Source organism: Anomaloglossus baeobatrachus, chromosome 3 (assembly GCF_048569485.1).
Source record: "Anomaloglossus baeobatrachus isolate aAnoBae1 chromosome 3, aAnoBae1.hap1, whole genome shotgun sequence".
Taxonomy (NCBI): domain Eukaryota; kingdom Metazoa; phylum Chordata; class Amphibia; order Anura; family Aromobatidae; genus Anomaloglossus; species Anomaloglossus baeobatrachus.
This window is the reverse complement of record NC_134355.1, coordinates 589,899,861-589,919,785: the sequence shown is the minus strand read 5'-3', so window position 1 is coordinate 589,919,785 and position 19,925 is coordinate 589,899,861. Positions and strand designations below refer to the sequence as shown.

The 19,925-nt window shown below is 50.4% G+C and overlaps 1 protein-coding gene across 1 annotated transcript in view; it reads right to left on the bottom strand.

Annotated features, from left to right (window-relative positions):
- LOC142295617 (alpha-1,4-N-acetylglucosaminyltransferase-like) overlaps window positions 1–19,925 on the bottom strand; it is a 74,167-nt gene that overhangs the window by 46,350 nt on the left and 7,892 nt on the right. Inside the window, exon 2 of the mRNA XM_075338719.1 lies at window positions 11,461–11,964. Within this exon, the coding sequence (XP_075194834.1) occupies window positions 11,461–11,943 (483 nt within the window). The 5' untranslated portion in view covers window positions 11,944–11,964. The remainder of the gene's footprint in view (window positions 1–11,460; window positions 11,965–19,925) is intronic.

The following is a 19,925-nucleotide window of genomic DNA, read 5'->3' as shown; positions in this document are numbered from 1 at the left end:
CAATGGCAGGCAATCAGAAACACATACAAACACCTAGAAAACACCCTCAAAAGGTGTCCAAAAGGTGACAAACAACTCACAACACAAACACATGGGAAAGTGACAAGGACATATACTCATGCGAAAACAAAAGAGCAGGACAAGGAAAAAGAGGAGGACACACAGATATAGGCATGGCACGCCCTTCTAAAATCAAGTAAAACACCGCAAGGTGACTCCAAGCGGAGTCTCCCTTTTTTTCCAAAAATTGGGCCCCACACAGACACCTTATCAGTGGCAGCACTTGTGCCCTAGTTGCAAACAGGATCTTTTGATTTGCATCAAGCACATTCCAAATCCACAAGCATTTACTTTCCCCAGGATGACACAGGGGTAGTAAATTCCTTGTGGATCCATGACTTGTTCATTTTGATGAACGTCAGTCTGTCCACATTGTCACTGGACAGACGCGTGCGCTTATCTGTCAGCACACACCCAGCAGCACTGAAGACACGTTCAGAGACAACGCTGGCAGCTGGACACGACAAAATCTCCAAGGCGTAACTGGATAGCTCTGGCCATTTTTCTAGATTTGAAGCCCAAAATGAGCAAGGCTCCATTTGCAAAGTCATGGCATCAATGTTCATTTGGAGCTACTCCTGTATCATCCTCTCCAGCCGTTGACTATGTGTCAGACTTGTTGTCTCTGGTGGCCTTGCAAAGGAGGGTCTAAAAAAAATTATGAAAAGATTCCATAAAATTGCTGTTACCAGCACCAGATACGGTCCTACTGGTACGGGTAGACTGTTGAAGATGACGAGACCGTCCCATGTTTGTAAAGTTACAACTGGGAGAATCACTCCCTGCACCTGCACGGTTGTTTGGTGGAAAAGCCGAGCTAAGATAGAGTAACAGCTTCTACTGATACTCCTGCATACGTGCGTCCCTTTCTATGGCTGGAATTATGTCACAAAATTTGGACTTGTACCGGGGATCTAATAGTGTGGCAAGCCAGTAGTCATCATCACTTCTAATTTTGACAATACGAGGGTCATGTTGGAGGTAGTGCAACAAGAAGGCACTCATGTGTCTTGCGCAGCCATGCGGACCAAGTCCACGCTGTGTTTGTGGCATAGAGGTGCTAACCATTCTTTCTTCCTCTGACATCTCCCCCCAACCTCTTTCAACTGAAATTTGACCAAGGTCTCCCTCATCTGCTGAGTCTTCCATGTCCATGGACAGTTCGTCCTCCACTTCATGTTCTCCTGCACCTTTCTCAACATTTCGCCTGCTACCATGCGCCCTTGTTGATCCCTGTCCCCCATGGTCCCATGCCTGCCGCGTTGGTGATGATGAACGTCTGGACCTTGGTGATGTTGTTGTCTCTTGCGCATATGAATCCTCCTGTAGTTCCTCCCCTTCCTGTTGTCCCACCCCCTGACTCCGAATAGTGTTTAGCATGTGCTCCAGCATGTAAATGACTGGAATTGTCGTGCTGATAATGGCATTGTCAGCGCTAAACATATTCGTCGCCATGTCGAAACTCTGCAGAAGGGTGCATAGGTCCTTGATCTGAGACCACTCCATCAGGGTGATCTGCCCCACCTCTGCATCTCGTTGGCCCAGGCTATACATCATGACGTATTGCACCAGGGCTCGGCGGTGCTGCCACAGTCGCTGTAACATGTGGAGAGTTGAATTCCAGCGTGCCGCCACATCGCATTTCAGGCGATGAACCGGCAGGCCGAAAGACTTCTGGAGCGATGCAAGTCGCTCAGCTGCGGCGCTTGAACGGCGAAAGTGAGCAGCCAGTTTTCGTGCCCTGGTCAGAAGGCCATCTAGGCCGAGATAGTGTGTTAAAAATTGCTGGACGACAAGGTTCAACACGTGAGCCATACAAGGTACGTGTGTCACCTTGCCCAGGCGAAGGGCCGCACCCAGGTTTGCAGCATTGTCGCACACGGCCTTACCAGGTTGCAGGTTGAGTGGAGACAACCATTTATTAAACTCGGACAGCACAGCTGACCACAACTCCTCAGCTGTGTGGCTCTTATTCCCAAGACATGTCAAGCTAAAGACCGCCTGATGTCGTTGCGCTCTGCTGCCAGCATAGTAATGAGGGGTGCGCGATTCCTTCTGCGCAGTGAGAACGCTGGTGGCCGGACCAGGCAGGCTTGGGGCGGAGGTGGAGGACCCAGATGAGGTGGAGGAGGCAGAAGCAGTGGCGGAACTTGGACAGACAGAGGATTGACACACAAGTCGTGGGGATGGCAAGACTTGTGTAGCAGACCCTTCACCATCTATCACCATAGTTACCCAGTGCCCAGTCAGCGACATGTAACATCCCTGTCCATGCTTACTGGTCCAAGTATCGGTGGTGACATGCACCCGTTCACACACACAGAGTTTCTCAAGGAAGCGGTGATGTTGTGTGCGACATGCTGGTGTAGCGCGGGCACACCTTTCTTAGAGAAGTAGTGGCGACTAGGCATCTGGTACTGGGGCACAGCGACAGACATAAGGTCTCAAAAATCCTGTGTGTCCACTAGGCGGAAAGGCAGCATTTCGGTAGCCAAGAGCTTACAGAGGGATAGAGTCAACCTCTTAGCTTTGTCATGGGTCGCAGGAAATGGCATTTTATTTGTCCACATCTGAGGGACAGAGATCTGGCTGCTGTGTGTAGACGGTGTTGAGTAGGGTGTCCCTGGAAAAATGCAGGTTTGTGAGGAAAGTGCAGGCGGAGACATGATGTTGCCTTCATCCAACGTTGGTGCTATCGATGTCTGAGAGAGCTGTACACACTCACTTGTTTCCCCTTCCAAACCAAACTGACGACCTACCAAGCAAACTGCCTGTTGCGGTTACAGTGGTGGAAGTTGTGCGTGGAAAACCAGGTGTGACAGCTGTCCCCACAGTCCTAGAAGATGAAGAGCGCGCGGATGCACTGGAAGGGGCAGGCGGTGGATGGTTCGCTCCGCTAGGCCGCATTGCAGCACGGTGAGCTTCCCACCGGGACATATGATATTTATTCATGTGACGATTCATGGAAGAAGTTGTCAAACTGCTGAGGTTTTGACATCTACTAAGAGAACCGTGACAAATTTTACAGATCACATAATTTGGGCGATCTTTCGCTATGTCAAAAAAGGACCAGGCTAGGCAAGGCTTAGAGGGCATGCGACCTGTTGATCCACCCCGACTAGTGCTCAGAGGCAGAGTGGTGGCTGAGGATGCAGTTGTAGACGTGCTACCAGTGCTCCGACTCTGTCCAGGAAGGCGCAAGGTAACTTAGTCATCAGTTGCATCCTCCTCCACCGCCTCTGTTGACCTCCTCGAGTGCCTGACTGGGGGTTGACAGTAGGTGGGATCTAGAACTTCATCATCAATTGTTGTGTTTGCACTCCCCTCCCCCTCAGACCGAGCCTCTTCTTGCCCTGACCGAAAATTTAAGTTGTCATCCCAATCGGGTATCTGCGTCTCATCTTCATCAGTATGTTCCTCATTGTCTATAACCACAGGTGTTACAGTTTGTGACAAAGGGTCAACATTATGCTCAGAAACTTGGTCCTCACGGCCTGAATCAGAGTCACAAAGGTTCTGGGCATCACTGCAGACCATTTCCTGGTCTGTACTCACTGTAGCTTGGGAGCAGACCTCTGATTCCCAGGCTATAGTGTGACTGAACAGCTTTGCAGACTCAGCCATCTCAGTTCCACCATACTGTGCAGGGCTGATGGAGACTTCAGAGCTGGGAGAAAGCAAGTTTGATTGGGATGACAACTCAGAGGACTGGTGTTTTTTGGATGCGGTACTTGAAGTGGCTGAGAGGGCACTTGTTGGACCACTTGAGATCCATTCAAGCATTTTCCTTTTTTGGCCATCATCTACCTTTGTTCCTGTTGTTCGTGTCCGTAAAAAAGGGAGCACATCGGATTGTCCACGGTAAGTAGTAGACATCTTACTTTTGCTGGTAGATGGTCTATCTTCAGCAGATGATAATGGAGCTTTGCCATCTTCCCCACGGACAAACCTTTTTTTTCCTTTTCTAGCACGCCTCTTCCCCTTTCCACCAGCAGCTGTCATTTTGCCACTCATTTTGATTGCGACAAGATTGTGCACTGAAAATGTGGTAGTAAAAATTGAGAGGTGGTGTAGATTGCAGCGGTGGTCTAGCTTTATTAACAGCAGAATAATAAAGAATAAATATCCCTCACAATGCAACTATGGCCCTTAAACTGGCAGCATAAATTGCTAGTAAAATGACTTAGTAACTATCAGTTTGAGTGTGCAATGCAGGCTGACGTGCTGCAAATATTTGTGCACTACTGGGACTATACAGAAGTCCAACAGCCACGTTTAGCATGCCACTAGGTACACTCAGTGTTTGCTAGTATAATGGCTTAGTTATAATGAGTTGGAGTGTGCAGAGGACAGGAGGGTACAGTGCTAGGGTTGTGGGGCTCTGGGTAGAGGAAAGGAAGCCTGCCTTTCTATTCCCTCCTAATGGGGAAATGCAGCGAGGAAATCCCTGACCTTAGCTACACAGACGCTGTCTCTGTTTTCAGGACCTGTCACCTATGGCTCTGACCCTGCCGGTACGAGCCCTTAAAAGGACTGATAGAAAGTGCTCTCCCTAAGCTGTCCAGCGCTGTGTATGGAGCGCATACAGCAGTATCGGCAATAGGACAAAGGACGGAGCTGCGCCAGTGATGTCTGACACCAAGGACGCAGAAGAGATAATGGCGTCCGGACGGGCAGATACTCGTTTTTATAATGCAGGGACATGTGACATGGACATCCTATCACACATGCCGTTGCTTCTCTGGCTAAAAGTCCACTTAGCTGTGTGTGTGTCTGGGATTGGCTGACATGCTGGCCCTCCCCACTACGCGCGCGCGCTTGCTTAGGGAAGGAAGACAAGGAAAAAAAAAATAAAAAATGGCGATCGCCATTATACAAACAGCAGTGATCTGAAGGCGCTGCTCCCGCACACTATACACTGAAATTTCATAATAGTGTGAGTCACAGAGTGACTTACACTATTACAGCGGAAAGCCAGCTAGGAATTAGCTGTTTTTTTGCTGCTAGAACCGTTCTCGAACGTTTCTAGAACTATCGAGCTTTTGCAAAAAGCTCAAGTTCTAGTTCGATCTAGAACAGGCCCCAAAATCACTCGAGCCTAGAACTGGAGAACCGCGAACCGTGCTCAACTCTAGTCCTCATAACTTGCCCTACGCTCAGAAGCTAGATCTAGGATGGGTAGTTATAGGAGGATGTCTGCCTTGGAAACTCTCACAAGCTGAACAACATCCACTCTCTACACGAAAGACGTTGGAGAGTGGCCGTCCAACCTTCTTACTACCCTGCCCCAACAAATTCCTAGTAAAGGAAAATCTCACCAACTCAGCACGCTTAAATGGTAGGGAAGACAGATACACCACGGATGAACTGTGCGACGGAGACAAAGATCACCTAGGGTGCGCGGTTTTTCAAAAAAGACCAAAAAAGATTATAAACTAGTCCATTCCACTGAATATGAGACCTTCCTGGAGATTATGGATCAAGGATTTCACAAGGATTAAAACGACCGCTGGGTGGCTCCTCTACCATTCAAGCCACAGAGACCCAGTCTCCCTAACAAAGAGCTGGCACTAAAGCGCCTTACCTACTTTAAAGCACAGTTTCTCAAGGAAGCCGGAAATGGAGGTACATTTCTTTGCTTTCATGGACAAAATATTCAAAAATGGTCATGAAGGTGTGGCGCCCTGGACAAGCCAGGGGCCACAGAGAACACCTACACACCCCACACTCCCAGTCAGGCACACCGAAGTCAGACAGAAACCCTTGTTGCCTTCCTCCAGGGGCTGATGTTCACACCAGGGGGGTGGGCCAGGCGATTGGCCCCGCCCACTGAGGAGTTCACAGTCCTGGGAGGCGGGAAAAGTAAGGCAGAGCAGTTTTGAGTAGAGGTGAGAGAGGAGTTAAGTGGCAGTTAACCAGCCTGAAGTTGGTCCGGGTGTGTGGCCCGGACGGATCAGCAAGGTTGGCAGACTGTGGTGACCGTCTGCAGGAGTGGCCTATTTGAGCTAACCGTAAGGCCCGTGGATGGGCGGTGGCCCGGCGGTACCGGACCGGTACGCAAAGAGAAGCCAGCACCATCCGGCAGGGGCTTACAGACCCCGGCAAGGCTAGGAGTCGCCGTGAATTTGCCAAATCCATTAGAGAACTGTGTCCTCATCATTGGATGAGTGAGTACCACCGTGCCGTGCGGCACAGCGCTGCCCTCGCGACCCTGCACCTCATCAGGCCCCGTAACCCGCCTGCCATCCATCCCTACCCCATCACCGGGCCCCGGGACAACCAACCCCCTACGCACGGAGGGGAGAACTAACATCAAAGCTGCTCCCTGTCACCGCTCCCGGGATCCCCGTCCAGAGCAGCGGTGGTGTCACCAATATCACCACAACCATGGGTGGAGTCACGGACAATAACCAAATCCCCACCATCCAATCCCCACCCTTTTCACTCACGGGCGAGGAGCGCCGCTCGAGTCCCCGGGATCCAGCCCACCGCTCGAGCCACCACCGAGCAGCAGCGGCCGGACACGAGCAGTGGGAGAGCGCAGCGTCCCCTCCTCCTCCCGCGACAACTTGGCGTCATGAACAGGATCCTTCCGCTCTGCCATCTGGTAGAGGTGTGCCTTGTTACCGCCGGAGGTGTCCGGCCGGAAAAATTGAGAAGCCGCCATTTTGGGCGCGAAGAATTCCCGCTCGAGCGTCTCCTCGAGTAGTGGAGGCGCGAAGGCCAAAACCCCCCCTTTGTAGAGGAGGAGCCGGAAAGAGACTAAGGGGGACGGAAACAAGATGTCTGCACCCGACGGAGCCGCTGGAGAAGCGGCGGACGCAGTCGTGGGAGCACCCGTAGATGGGAATGGGCCTGCCCAGGTCCCGGCCGCGCTGGCGGGGGGCACCGCGGCCCCAGCTCTCGCTCAGGTGATGCCGTTCTCTTTGCCCTATGTGCCCGGAGCTGCCTGGCTACCGCAGTACGATGGGAAACCTGATGCCTTGCAGGTTTTCTGGAAAAAAAAACTTAGTCCGCTACTAGAACTGTACCCCCTGACTGTTAAGCAACGTTCAGCGCTAGTGCTAGGGCAGCTAACCGGCGCGGCTGAGCAAGAGGCGGAGACCTGGGCCGAGGGGGACCGGTCCTCTGTAGCCACCATCTTTGAGAAGCTGCAGACTGCCTTTGAGACCCGTACCGAGGCGGTGTTGCAGATGCAGTTCTATCAATGCCGGCGACGGCCCGCAGATAGCATTCGGGACTATGTCTTGCGGCTGCAAACCGCACTCCGCACACTGAAGCGGGTGGACACCATCAACAGTGCGGACAGTAACAAAATCTTAAGTGAGAAGTTTGTGCAGGGAATGAGGTCCTTAGAGGACCGCAAACAACTTCGGCTGTGGGCCCTAGAACACCCTGATGTGGACTTTGCCGTATTAAAGGAGCGGGCCATCAAAGCTCTGCAACCCCCCACATCTGAAGCCCCTGAGCCAGCACCATGGCCGGTTGAGACTGCTCCCGTTGTGGTGGCCCCTACCCCATCAGCACCTCCAGTGCCTGCAGCCGCTAGCGGAACGATGGAAGAACTCGCTGCTCAAGTTCGCCGCATGGATGGGGACCTTGCTAAGATCTTCGCCGCACTCCAGCCTCCGACCAGATCCCAGGCCCCGGCGAAGATGCAGCTCGCCGACAGCCCTGAGGACGTCCCCTGGATGCAGCGGAGAAGGGCCAATGACTCACGGTGTGGACCCCCAATCTGTTACAGGTGCACCAAACCCGGCCACTACTCCCGACAATGTCCGTTAAACGAACAACCCCTGGGGCCACAGCCAATCCTCAGGAGTAGAATCCCATGGCCCCCCAGACTGGCGAGACCGGTACATCGGGGCCCGGCCCATCATCCCCGTGGCTGTGGCCGGCATACCGGTGATGGCTCTCCTGGACACTGGATCACAGGTAACCACTATACCATACACACTGTATCAACGGTATTGGGGAAAAGACGAGCTGGCTCCTCAGATGCCAGTATGACACTGATTGCTGCTGATGGACTCCCATTGACCCAAGTGGGGTACAAGCAAGTGGCCATGACTGTGGGACGAGCTGAACTGCAACACCAGGGTATGATTGTCATAATGAACGAACCCAGTGATCATAACCCGAAGGTAGTGCTAGGGACCAACGTGATTGAGCACTGTATGAGTGATGTGTTGACCCTACTGCAGCAGCTGGCCGCTATGGCGGCGGGGAGCCGACAGAGCTGTGCAGCGTGAGATCCGAGCCCTGATGTACCGTCAGCATGTGAACTCGACAGGAGGAGAGATTGGTGGGGTGAGAGTGATTGATGTTGCTCCTTTGATTGTGCCTCCCAGGAGCGAGATGATGATTTGGTGTAGGGCAGCGGTAGGGTCCCAGGGGCGTGACTACCCCGCCATGATAGAGCACATGCCCTCTGAACACTGGCCCACAGTAATGGTCGCCCGAGGGGTGGTAGACGTAAAGAAAGGGAGAGTAGCTGTGAGGGTGCTGAACTGCGGGGAGGAAGAAGTCAGGCTTCCCCGGTATGCTACCCTTGCCAAGTTGTTCACTCTGGATCCCCACACCATCCGCGAGGCCGTTCCCCCCACCTCGCCACCTACTGCCAGCACTCACCCATCACCAGGGGAGTTAGAAGAGTGGTGCTGACAGCTACATGTAGGCACTGACAATACCCCTACACATCACAAAGAAGGGGTATACCGGGTGGTATGGGAGTATGAGCGAGATTTTAGCAAACATCCCCTAGACTTTGGGCAGATTAAAAGGGGTCCAACACCATATCCCCACCGGTGAGCACCCGCCTATCAAATAGAGGTACAGGCCTATTCCCCCTGCACACTACCAATGTGCCAAGGACATGTTGAGGAACATGAAGGAGGCAGGGGTTATTAGGGACAGCTGTAGTCCCTGGGCCACCCCGTTGGTACTGGTTAAGAAGGATGGCACCATGCGGATGTGTGTGGATTACCGGAAAATTAACCAGATAACACATAAGGACGCTTACCCTCTGCCCCGTATTGAAGAATCTCTGGCTGCGCTGAGAACCGCTAACTATTTTTCCACCCTTGACCTCACCAGCGGGTACTGGCAGGTGGCTGTGGCGCCAGAAGACCGAGAGAAGACTGCCTTTGCCACCCCTATGGGACTCTGTGAATTTAATAGTATGCCGTTCGGGCTGTGCAATGCCCCTGGAACCTACCAACGGCTGATGGAATGCTGTCTGGGGCATCTAAATTTTGAAACCGTCCTGCTGTACCTGGATGATGTGATTGTATACTCCCAGACATATGAAGCCCACCTGGAGCACTTGGCCGAGGTGTTAGCGTCCCTTGCAAAATATGGGATGAAGTTGAAGCCCTGAAAGTGTCATCTGCTGAAACCCAGAGTGCAGTACCTAGGGCATGTGGTCAGTGCAGAGGGTGTCGCCCCAGACCCTGAGAAGATCTCCGCCATCCAGGACTGGCCGAGGCAGACCACGGTGAGAGAGGTGAGGCAGTTCCTAGGCCTAGTGGGGTATTACCGTCGCTTCATCAAGGGGTACACGAAGATGGCTGCCCCCATGCAAGACCTCCTCGTGGGACAGACCAAAGGTGGTAGACCCCTAGGAGCCCCATTGGTGTGGGAAGAAAGGCATGAGGAAATCTTTCCGTCAGCTGAGAGCGGCCCTGACCGGGGAAGAAATCCTAGTATACCCTGATTACAACCACCCCTTCATCCTCTACACCGATGCCAGTAATGTAGGCTTGGGGGCAGTCCTATCCCAGGTCCAAGACGGAAAATAAAAAAAGTGATTGCTTATGCTAGCTGAAGGCTTCGACCGACAGACGAACCCTGAGAACTACAGCTCTTTCAAGCTTGAACTCCTGGCACTGGTGTGGGCTATCACCGAGCGGTTCCGCCATTACCTGGCAGCAGCTAAGTTTACCGCTTTCACGGATAATAACCCGCTGACCCACCTGGACACAGCCAAGCTGGGCGCGTTGGAACAGCAGTGGGTGGCTAGGCTAGCCAACTACGATTTCACCATCAAGTACAGGGCCAGCCGTGCCAACGTTAATGCCGATGCACTCTCTCGGATGCCCCTCCTGTTGGAAGAAGGGCCAGTCATTTTACACTGATCTCATTAATAAAAGTTGTAAAGGACACCCAGCGTCCGAGTCAATGCTTTTGATAGAGTTTAGCTGTCTGTCAACTCATTCTTCTAAAGCACAGAATGAGGGTGCCAGAAAAGATGGAACAAGTGAATAGTGAATTGATTATTTTTATTTATTTTTTTTAACTGTTTGCCTATCCATTTACAGCTTTGTCAATTTGTTCCTCTACAGTTACCACCCAAACTATCAAAGTGGTGACATATTTTATTCTTTAAAGCTAAGCTCATATTTGACTAGTGCCTTAGTTTTAGCAAAGCTTTGTGGCTTCTGTTGCAACAATCATATGAAAGTTGTTAAAAAACATTAACCATGACATACAAAGCCATCCACAACCTGTCTCCTCCTTACATCTGTGACCTAGTCTCCCGGTACCTACCCGCACGCAACCTCAGATCCTCACCACATCTCCTTCTCTACTCCTCTCTTATCTCCTCTTCCCACAATTGCGTACAAGATTTCTCCTGTGCCTCCCCCATACTCTGGAACGCTCTACCACAGCATATCAGACTCTCCCCTACCGTGGAAAGCTTCAAGAGGAACCTTAAGACCCATCTCTTCCAACAAGCCTACAACCTACAATAACCCTCAGTCCAGTACACCACTGCTCAACCAGCTTTGTCCGTACCTTTTGTACCATCACCCATTCCCTGTAGACTGTGAGCTCTCGCGGGCAGGGTCCTCTCTCCTCCTATACCAGTCTGTTATGTACTGTTAATGATTGTTGTATGTATACCCTCTTTCACTGTAAAGCGCCATGGAATAAATGGTGCTATAAAAATAAATAATAATAATAAAAAAAGTTACCATTACACTCCATGATCCAACCAATTACTATACAATGGGGTCGACCATGGTTCATTTTGATGTCAACCTTTTAAACTGGAGATGCACTCACACACATCTGTGAATTCTGTTGAAATTTGTGATAGATACCTTGAAAAGAGCCTGTAACCCAAATGTGAACTCAGCCTAATGAATGAAAAATATTTAAATCACTTGATTTGTTTTCATGATCTTTCAAAATTAGTGTGTAATAAAAAAGAAATGTAAAATCAATTCTAGGTATTTGAATATTTTTTATGAATAAAGAACAAAATTTATCAAACTGCATGCATGGCAACAGAGACCCTTTTAAAAATGCAAATAAGGAATGAGCCATTTTTCCCACTTTTTCCTTATATGAATTTTGTTAAATCCTCTCCTTTATTTTGTATATAACAGTTCTTACCGTCTCATACCAAGCAAGAAGTGGTGTCTCAGCAAATAATTCTTCTAATCTTAGAGGGAAAAAGTAGATGTTCTTATAAGTTGAGAGGGTTGGGTAGCGTTCCCGAGCTTTCTTCTCATCATCCTCAGTGATTAGGCCTCCTAGTCCTTTCATAAAGAAGACCACCGGTCTGTCCGGATACACTCGAGCCGCTGATTCAATTGAGCACAAAACCAAGGATGGTTCATCCATTCTGTCTGTGGTTTCCAGAAAGAAGATACTGTTTCCTTGTTGAAGAATCTCTCTTATAAACACATAGTCATAATTATATATTTTGTTAATATTGTAGCTGGTAGCAATCTCTGCTCTCGGGGAGGGAAATATCACACTTTTGTGAATTAAGGAGATTAGGATATACATGCCTTTCTGTTTGATGGTGTTTCTGGCAAAAAAGATTAGAGTTGCTATAAAAAGCACAATAAGTATTCTCAGTTGTTTCAACATGGCTGTGATGTCCTTTGATATCTATAGGAAGAAAAAGCAACATAATTAGGCAAAGTTGGAGTGGCCCAATATTTTGTAAAAGGATCTTTGATAACTAGGATATGAGATTATGGTTCACAAAGGTCCACTAAAGCCAACCCCTAAGAGGCGAGTTTGGAAACCATCATTTGCCACCAGGGTCTATTTCATGTGGGTTGAATCACAAATAACCTATCATAGGAAAGATTTTTTTCAGTCTGCTATAGCGCTTCAGGAACCATTTGCTGATATTTAAATGTTGTATTTTCATCAAGCATATTTGATTGCTGAAACGTGTTTTATTAATAGGAGCTCAACAATAAAAAAATAAAAATACAACATTTAAATATCAGCAAATGGTTCCTGAAGCGCTATAGCAGACCAAAAAAAAAAAAAAAAAAAAAAAAAAAAAATAATAAAATCTTTCCTATATGCATACTCCCTACCTGGGATTTCGGTAATAGCTGCATAGGACCTGACAATCCATTAAAAGAATCCAGCTGGAGAACGGTGGATCGCAAAGGAAAACTTGAATCCCAAGGTGCCGGTGGACTTCAGGAGCCTAAAGTGATACCCAAGTCTGGATCCAACAAGCACGGATACAGCAATCAGAACGGGAGATCACCCCGGACTGTCACGCTTTCACTGGGGTTGTGCGGGGGCGCACAACCTGCAAAGGTGAGCAGAATTTAATTATACCTATTTGGGATTTATCCATGGATGCTTCTCATATTGCGCCTGTATCTCTTTTTATTCATTTAAATAACCTATTATGTCTCCCATATGTACAAAGATAACTAATATTACATGGTTCTTAAAAATGGATGGGGACATCTATAACAGGGTAGTCATAAGAAGATACGCACATTCAATGACCCATGGCATTTCTGCGCCAACATCACCATCTGTCATATTACCAAGATCATCAGGAACCAATCTGTTATTAGTGTGTTTCCTCAAGGGAAAAAAAAAAAAAAAAAAATCAGAAGGAGACAGGTTTTTACTGGAGCACAACTGCCGAAAATAAAAGGCTGGGCCAGCGTTAGGAAGATAGGGTTTGCACCAACACCATTAGTGGAACGGATGTGTGCACAGCAGAGCAAGTCCATGTTGTCTGCAAGGGAATCATCTGGAAGTACACTGAGCCCAGAGCAACTCGAAGCTCGCATACCACTGCCAGAGGAACCCGGAGACTGCACACTGTCAAAGTAAAAAGAATAACGAATATGATCATCAGAGGAACCCGAAGACGAAGTATCATAGCCAGAAGAATCCGATGAATGAACACCGTAACCAAAACAGAATCGATCAACATGGTAAAACACTGAAGATTGAACATCGAGAGCTAGAGACTGAGAAAGGGACATTTTTTTCTGGGCAGCATCCAAGTGAGACAGGTCATTATTTCCTGCCTCCCATACAGTACTGAAGAAGAATATTTGATTAATTAACTGTTTGTATAGCGCATGGCCACGCAACTACACCACGATTAATGAACCACTGACATAAGTAGGTACAGTGGGTATGGAAAGTATTCAGACCCCTTTAAATTTTCCATTTTGTTTCATTGCAGCCATTTGGTAAATTCAAAAAAGTTCAATTTTTTTTCTCATTATTGTACACTCTGCACCCCATCTTGACAGAAAATAAAAATCAGAAATGTAGAATTTTTTGCAAATTACTTAAACAAGAAAAACTGAAATATCAAATGGTCATAAGTATTCAGACCCTTTGCTCAGACACTCATATTTAAGTCACATGCTGTCCATTTCCTTGTGATCCTCCTTAAGATGGTTCTACTCCTTCATTGGAGTCCATCTGTGTTTAATTAGAAACTGATAGGACTTTATTTGGAAAGGCACACACCTGTCTATATAAGACCTCACAGCTCACAGTGCATGTCAGACCAAATGAGAATTCATGAGGTCAAAAAGGAACTGTCCAAGGAGCTCAGAGACAGAATTGTCGCAAGCTACAGATCTGGCCAAGATTACAAAAGAATTTCTGCACTACAAGATTCCTAAGAGCACAGTGGTCTCCATAACCCTGAAATGGAAGTTTTGGACAATAAGAACTCTTCCTAGACCTGGTCATCCAGACAAACTAAGCAATCATGGGAGAAGAGCCTTGGTGAGAGGTAAAGAAGAACCCCAAGATCACTGTGGCTGAGCTCCAGAGATGCAGTAGGGAGATGGGAAAAAGTTCCACAAAGTCAACTATCACTTCAGCCCTCCACCAGTCGGGCCTTTATGGCAGAGTGGCCCGATGCAAGTGTAGCACCCAGGCACCCAGGGATATGGGGTACTCTTTTCAAGGCAGTGTACGTCTGGGGAATGACAGTGGTGGCCGTTACCCGGTTCCGTGCCCTGGGCCCTTTTTGTAATGGGGATATTTATAGGGGATTGTTGAATAAAGTTAATATGTGACGCCACTTGTGGTGTTGAGGCTACGTGAAGGGAGCTGCCACTGCAGAATGTCTCTACTAGGGCTGGTGGTATTGGCAGCTAGTATGATAGTCCCTCCGCAAGTAGGCTTTTGCCCCAGCGGGTGTATGGTGCAGTGAGCATCAGAAGAAGGGAGTCCACACAAGTATTCAGTGCAACTGGTTTACTCACTTTCTTGAGATGGTAACTGGGAGCCCGAGGTTTCACCTCCAGGTTCCCTTTGTCCCAGTGCCAGTCTGGCTTCTCTAGTACTTTCTTCCCCTGCACCTGTCTCTGGTAAGTGGGTCCCCATGGTATAGAACACTGGGGGTCCCCGATCTGTGGTTTATCCACTTCTGTCCGCCTGATGGTAGCATGAACCCTGTGGGGTTGGAGTCCCTGGTCCTGTCCCCGGTTCTCCCATTGCTACTGAGTCTTTGGATTCTTTAGGGTCAGCAAGGTCCTTGATGGTCCCCTTTGCTTCATTCCCAAACTAACTCCACTTGGTGGAGACAATGAGGAACATGCTGATGAGACTCATACCTGATTGGAATGACAACTTAACTATTCGGTCACGGCAGGAAGAGGTTAGCTCTGAAGACGAGGGGAGTGCAAACACACAGAGTGATGAGGAGGTTGTAGATCCCACTTACTGTCAACCCATAGTCAGGCACTCGATGAGGTCAGCAGAGGCGGTGGAGGAGGATGCGACTGACGAGGTTAGCTTGCGCCTTCCTGGACAGACGGAGTACTGGAAGCATGTCAACAACTGCATCCTCAGCCACAACTCTGCCTCTGAGCACAAGTAGGGGTGGCTCTGCAGGTCACATGGGCTCTAAGCCTTGCCTAGCCTGGTCCTTTTTTGACATCGCAAAGGATCCCCCAACTCATGTCATCTGTAAGATGTGTCGCCAATCTCTAAGTATTGGCCAAAACCTGACTAGTTTGATTACTTCGGCCATGAACCGTCACATGGATATCAAGCATAGGTCCCAGTGGGAAGCTCACTGTGTTACAATGTGGCCTAGCGGAGCAGGACAACCACAGTCTGCCCCTTCAAGTGCATCCACGCGCTCTTCAGCCACTATGACTGTGGGGACAGCAGTCACACATGCTTTGCGACGCAGAGCTTCCACCTCTTTAACCGCAACAGGCAGTGTGATTAGCAGGTCATCAGTTGTTTTGGAAGTGGAAACAGCTGCTGGTGTTGAGCTCTCAGACATTGAGAGCACCAACTTTGGATGAAGGCAACATTATGTCTCCGCCTGCACTTTCCTCACAAACCAGCAGTTTTCCAGGGACACCATACTCAATGCCATCTCAGCACAGCAGCCAGCCCTCGGTCCCTCAGATGTGGACAAATAAAAGACCATTTCTTCCTAGCCATGACAAAGCTAAGAGGTTGACTTTCACCCTCTGCAAGCTGTTGGCTACAGAAATGCTGCCTTTCCGCCTGGTGGACACTGAGGATTTTTGAGACCTTATGACCGTCGCAGTGCCCCAGTACCAGATGCCCAGTCGCCACTACTTCTCCAAGAAAGGTGTGCCTGCTCTACACCAGCATGTCGCACACAACATCACCGCTTCCTTGAGAAACTGTGTGTGAACGGGTGCATTTCACCACAGATACTTGGACCAGTAAGCATGGACAGGGGCGTTACATGTCATTGACTGGGCACTGGGTAACTATGGTGAGAGATGGAGAAGCGGCTGCTGTACAAGTCTTGCTGTCCCCACGAGTTGGGCGTCAATCCTCTGTATGTAGAAGTTCCTCCACTACTTCTGCCTCCTCAACCTCGTCTGGGTCCTCCACCTCCGCCCAAACCCTGTGTGTTCAGGCCACCAGCGTTGTAACTGAGCACAAAGAATCCCGCACACCTCCTTACTATGCTGGCAGCAGAGCTCAACGGCATCAGGCGGTCTTTACGTTGAAATGTCTGGAAAATAAGTCACACAGCTGACCAGTTGTGGTCAGCCCTGGAGAAAGTTTCGTAAATGGTTGTCTCCACTCAACCTGCAGCCAGGGAAGGCCATGTGCAACAATGCTGCAAACCTGGGTGCGGCCCTTCGCCGGGGCAAGGTGACACGTGCCTTGTATGGCTCACGCGTTGAACCTTGTTGTCCAGCAATTTTTAACTCACTATCCCGGCCTGGATGGGCTTCTGCACAGGGCACGGTCACTATCTGCTCACTTCCACCGTTCAAACGGCGCAGCTGACCGACTTGCATCACTACAGAAGTCTTTCGGCCTGCCGGTTCACCGCTTGAAATGCGGTATGTCGACATGCTGGAATTAGACTCTCCACATGTACTGTGCTATATACAGGCTGTGATATATACAAGCTGTATACTACATGAGAGTGCCTAATGCTATTTGACTCTGCAGTGTACTATATAGTACTATATAAGGGCTCTGCACTACAGGAGGGTGCTTAATGCTATCTGGCTCTGCACTGTGGTATATAGGGGCTATATACTACATGAGGGTGCCTAATGCTATCTGGGTCTGTATTGTGCTATATGTGGGCTGTATACTACATGAGGATGCCTAATGCTATCTGGGTCTGTATTTTGCTATATGCGGGCTGTACACTACATGAAGGTGCCTAATGCTATAAGGGCCTGCATTGTGCTATACGGGGGCTGCTTATTGTTATATGAGGGGCTGCATAGTGCATATGGGGGCTAAATAATACTATATGGAGGACAATGGGGGCTTCATAACAATATGGGGGCTGCATACTATTATACCCCCAGAGTTGTATTTCCCCACCACCCAGGTTCTGTATACCCCCTCAGAGCTTTATGTCCCCCCCACCCCAGAGCTGTATACCCCCAGAGCTGCATATCACCCCCCCACCTCACAGCTGTTTGTCCCCCCACCTCAGTCACTGCCCCCCTGTGCTGTATACCCCTTTCCTCAGTAATATGTATTCCCCCCAGTAATGTGTTTGTCCCCAGCCACTCTTGTGACGTATATACAGCAGTGTTAGTGTGCTCTATGTGCGGCCATGTCTGTTAGACAAGCAAGGAGGTGAATGAGGCTGTTGCCGGCTTCCTAATATTAGAAATATATATACACACACAGGATAAATATATAAAGTGTGTGCGCGTGCGTGTGTGCGTGTGTGCGCGTGTGACACCCTGGACTAGCCAGGCAGTCACAGGTTGGCCCTTACACAAACACCTCCCCCTAATAAGGTGACAGCAGCCAACCTACAAAACCCTTGTCACCTCTCTGTGTTCAATGGTCACACCAGGGGGGCAAGGCCAGGCGGTTGGCTACACCCAACTAGGAGTCCAGAGAGCCCGAGACAGGAAACTGTTACAGAGTTGAGTTTGGTCAGTTTGGAGTGGAGTCAAGTTCAAGTGCAGCAGGCGTGAGGTGTCAGGTCTGCAGTGTCAACACTGACCAGTGCCGGGGTCGTAGCCCTGGTACCGTGGCAAGGAGGCAGATGGTGGTGGCCACCTGCAGGAGCTGGGATTACAGCTGGTGGAACCGTAAGGGACCGGGACCAGGTAGTGGCCTGCCGGTACCGAACCAGGGAACCGATTGGAAACCGGAGCACCAGGAGGGGTACTCAGACCCAGTACGAGGCACAGAAGCCACTGGACCAAGTCGAATCCACTGATTGAGAACTGGACTTTAGGTCCTTTCCCACCTAAGACCCGACTGAAGACAACAGCCCAACCATAGGGATAGAAAGCCACAGTCCAGGCATCGAGATCCCATGGGTCAGAGTCTGCGGGCAAATGGGCTCTACCGGCACACAAGGCTGGGGAGCGGACTACCATTGCTCAAGCATAGGAGTCATCATTTCTACCAAAAGTGAGGTGCAGGAGAAAGGCGGAAACCACCAACCTGAAAAGGGGAAAAAGCGCAGCTAGCTGCGCACACAGTCCATCTTGTTTAGTTTACCAGAGACTCCAGCGCGTCTGTAATAGTGAGTACAACAGTGCCTTCAGGCCGCGCACCACGCCGCACCGTACCGACACACCAGAACGCATCCATTCCCCCGCCTCAGCACCTCCCTTGGGACCATCATCCCCCTACCCACGGAGGGGGTCAACACCAAGCTGTGCAACACCGTCCCCGGGAGCCTAGTCAACGGCAGCGGTGGTGTCCATCCATTCACCACAACCCGTGGGTGGCATCACGAGCTTAATACCCCAAACAACCGCGTCCCCGGCAGTGGAACTCTCCACCGAACACCACCCCTCAGGTAGCGCCAGCATCCCCTTCAGAGTGACGTGACCCCCCTGGGTCTGAGAGGCGCTCGAGCCACCCTCCAGAAACGAGCCCGGATCCGAGCAGCTCAGGAGGCGGCCAAGAGTGGGGCGGTACATGAGCATGTATGATGTGTATCTATGTATGTGTGACGCCCTGGACAAGCCAGGGGTCACAGGTAATGACATCACCACACCCTACACCCCAGTTAGGCACATCAAAGCTAGACCCAAAAATCCTTGTTGCCTTCCTCCAGGGGCTGATGTTCACACCAGGGGGTGGGCCAGGCGGTTGGCCCCGCTCACCGAGGAGTTCACAGTCCTGGAGGCGGGAAAACCAGTGAGTTAGAGTTAGAGTTTGGAGAGAAGAGAGCAGTTTGAGAGGTGAAAGTGAAAGGAGGAAAGTGACAGCTTAAGAGCCTGAAGTTGGTCCGGGTGCGTGCCCCGGACAGAGACAGCAAGGTTAGCAGACGGCGGTGACCGTCTGCAGGAGTGGCCTATCGGAGTTGTCGTAAGGACCGTGGATGGGCAGTGGCCCGGCGGTACCGGACCGGTACACAAGGAGAAGCCAGCACCATTGGCAGGGGCCTTTCGGATCCCGGCAAGGCTTGGAGTCGCCGTGAATTTGCCAAATCCATCAGTGAATGGGACCTCCGGGTTTCCAAACAACTAAGTCCCAATTGAAGGCATTAGTCCAACCGTATGAGAGAGACACCGCCAAGGCACCAGTTTCTCAGGGCCAGCGCCTGCGGGCAAAGAGGGGCTCCTCCGGCCCATATCCAAGCCGGGGAGCGGGTTACCGGTGGGAACCCATTGGAACCAACAGAAGTACTACGTGCAGGGAAAGAGACAGTCACCATTAACTACCGGGGAAAAGCAACAGCAGCCGTCCGTGGGAACAGTCTTTCCAGCAGTGTGTTTTACCGAGAACTGTGTCATCGTCTCAGGCTGAGTGAGTACCACCGTGCCGTGCGGCAAAGCGCTGCCCCCGTGACCCTGCACCTCACCAGGCCCCGCACCCGGCCTGCCATCCACTCCTACCCCATCACCGGGCCCCGGGACAACCAACCCCCTACCCACGGAGGGGAGAAATAACAAAGCTGCTCCCTGTCACCGCTCCCGGGATCCCCGTCCAGAGCAGCGGTGGTGTCCACACAATCACCACAGCCGTGGGTGGCATCACGGACAATATCCCCAAAACCCAAACCACCCCTTTTCACTCACGGGCGAGGAGCGCCGCTCGAGTCCCCGGGATCCGGCCCATCGCTCGAGCCACCGAGCAGCAGCGGCCGCAGCAGCAGCCGGACCCGAGCA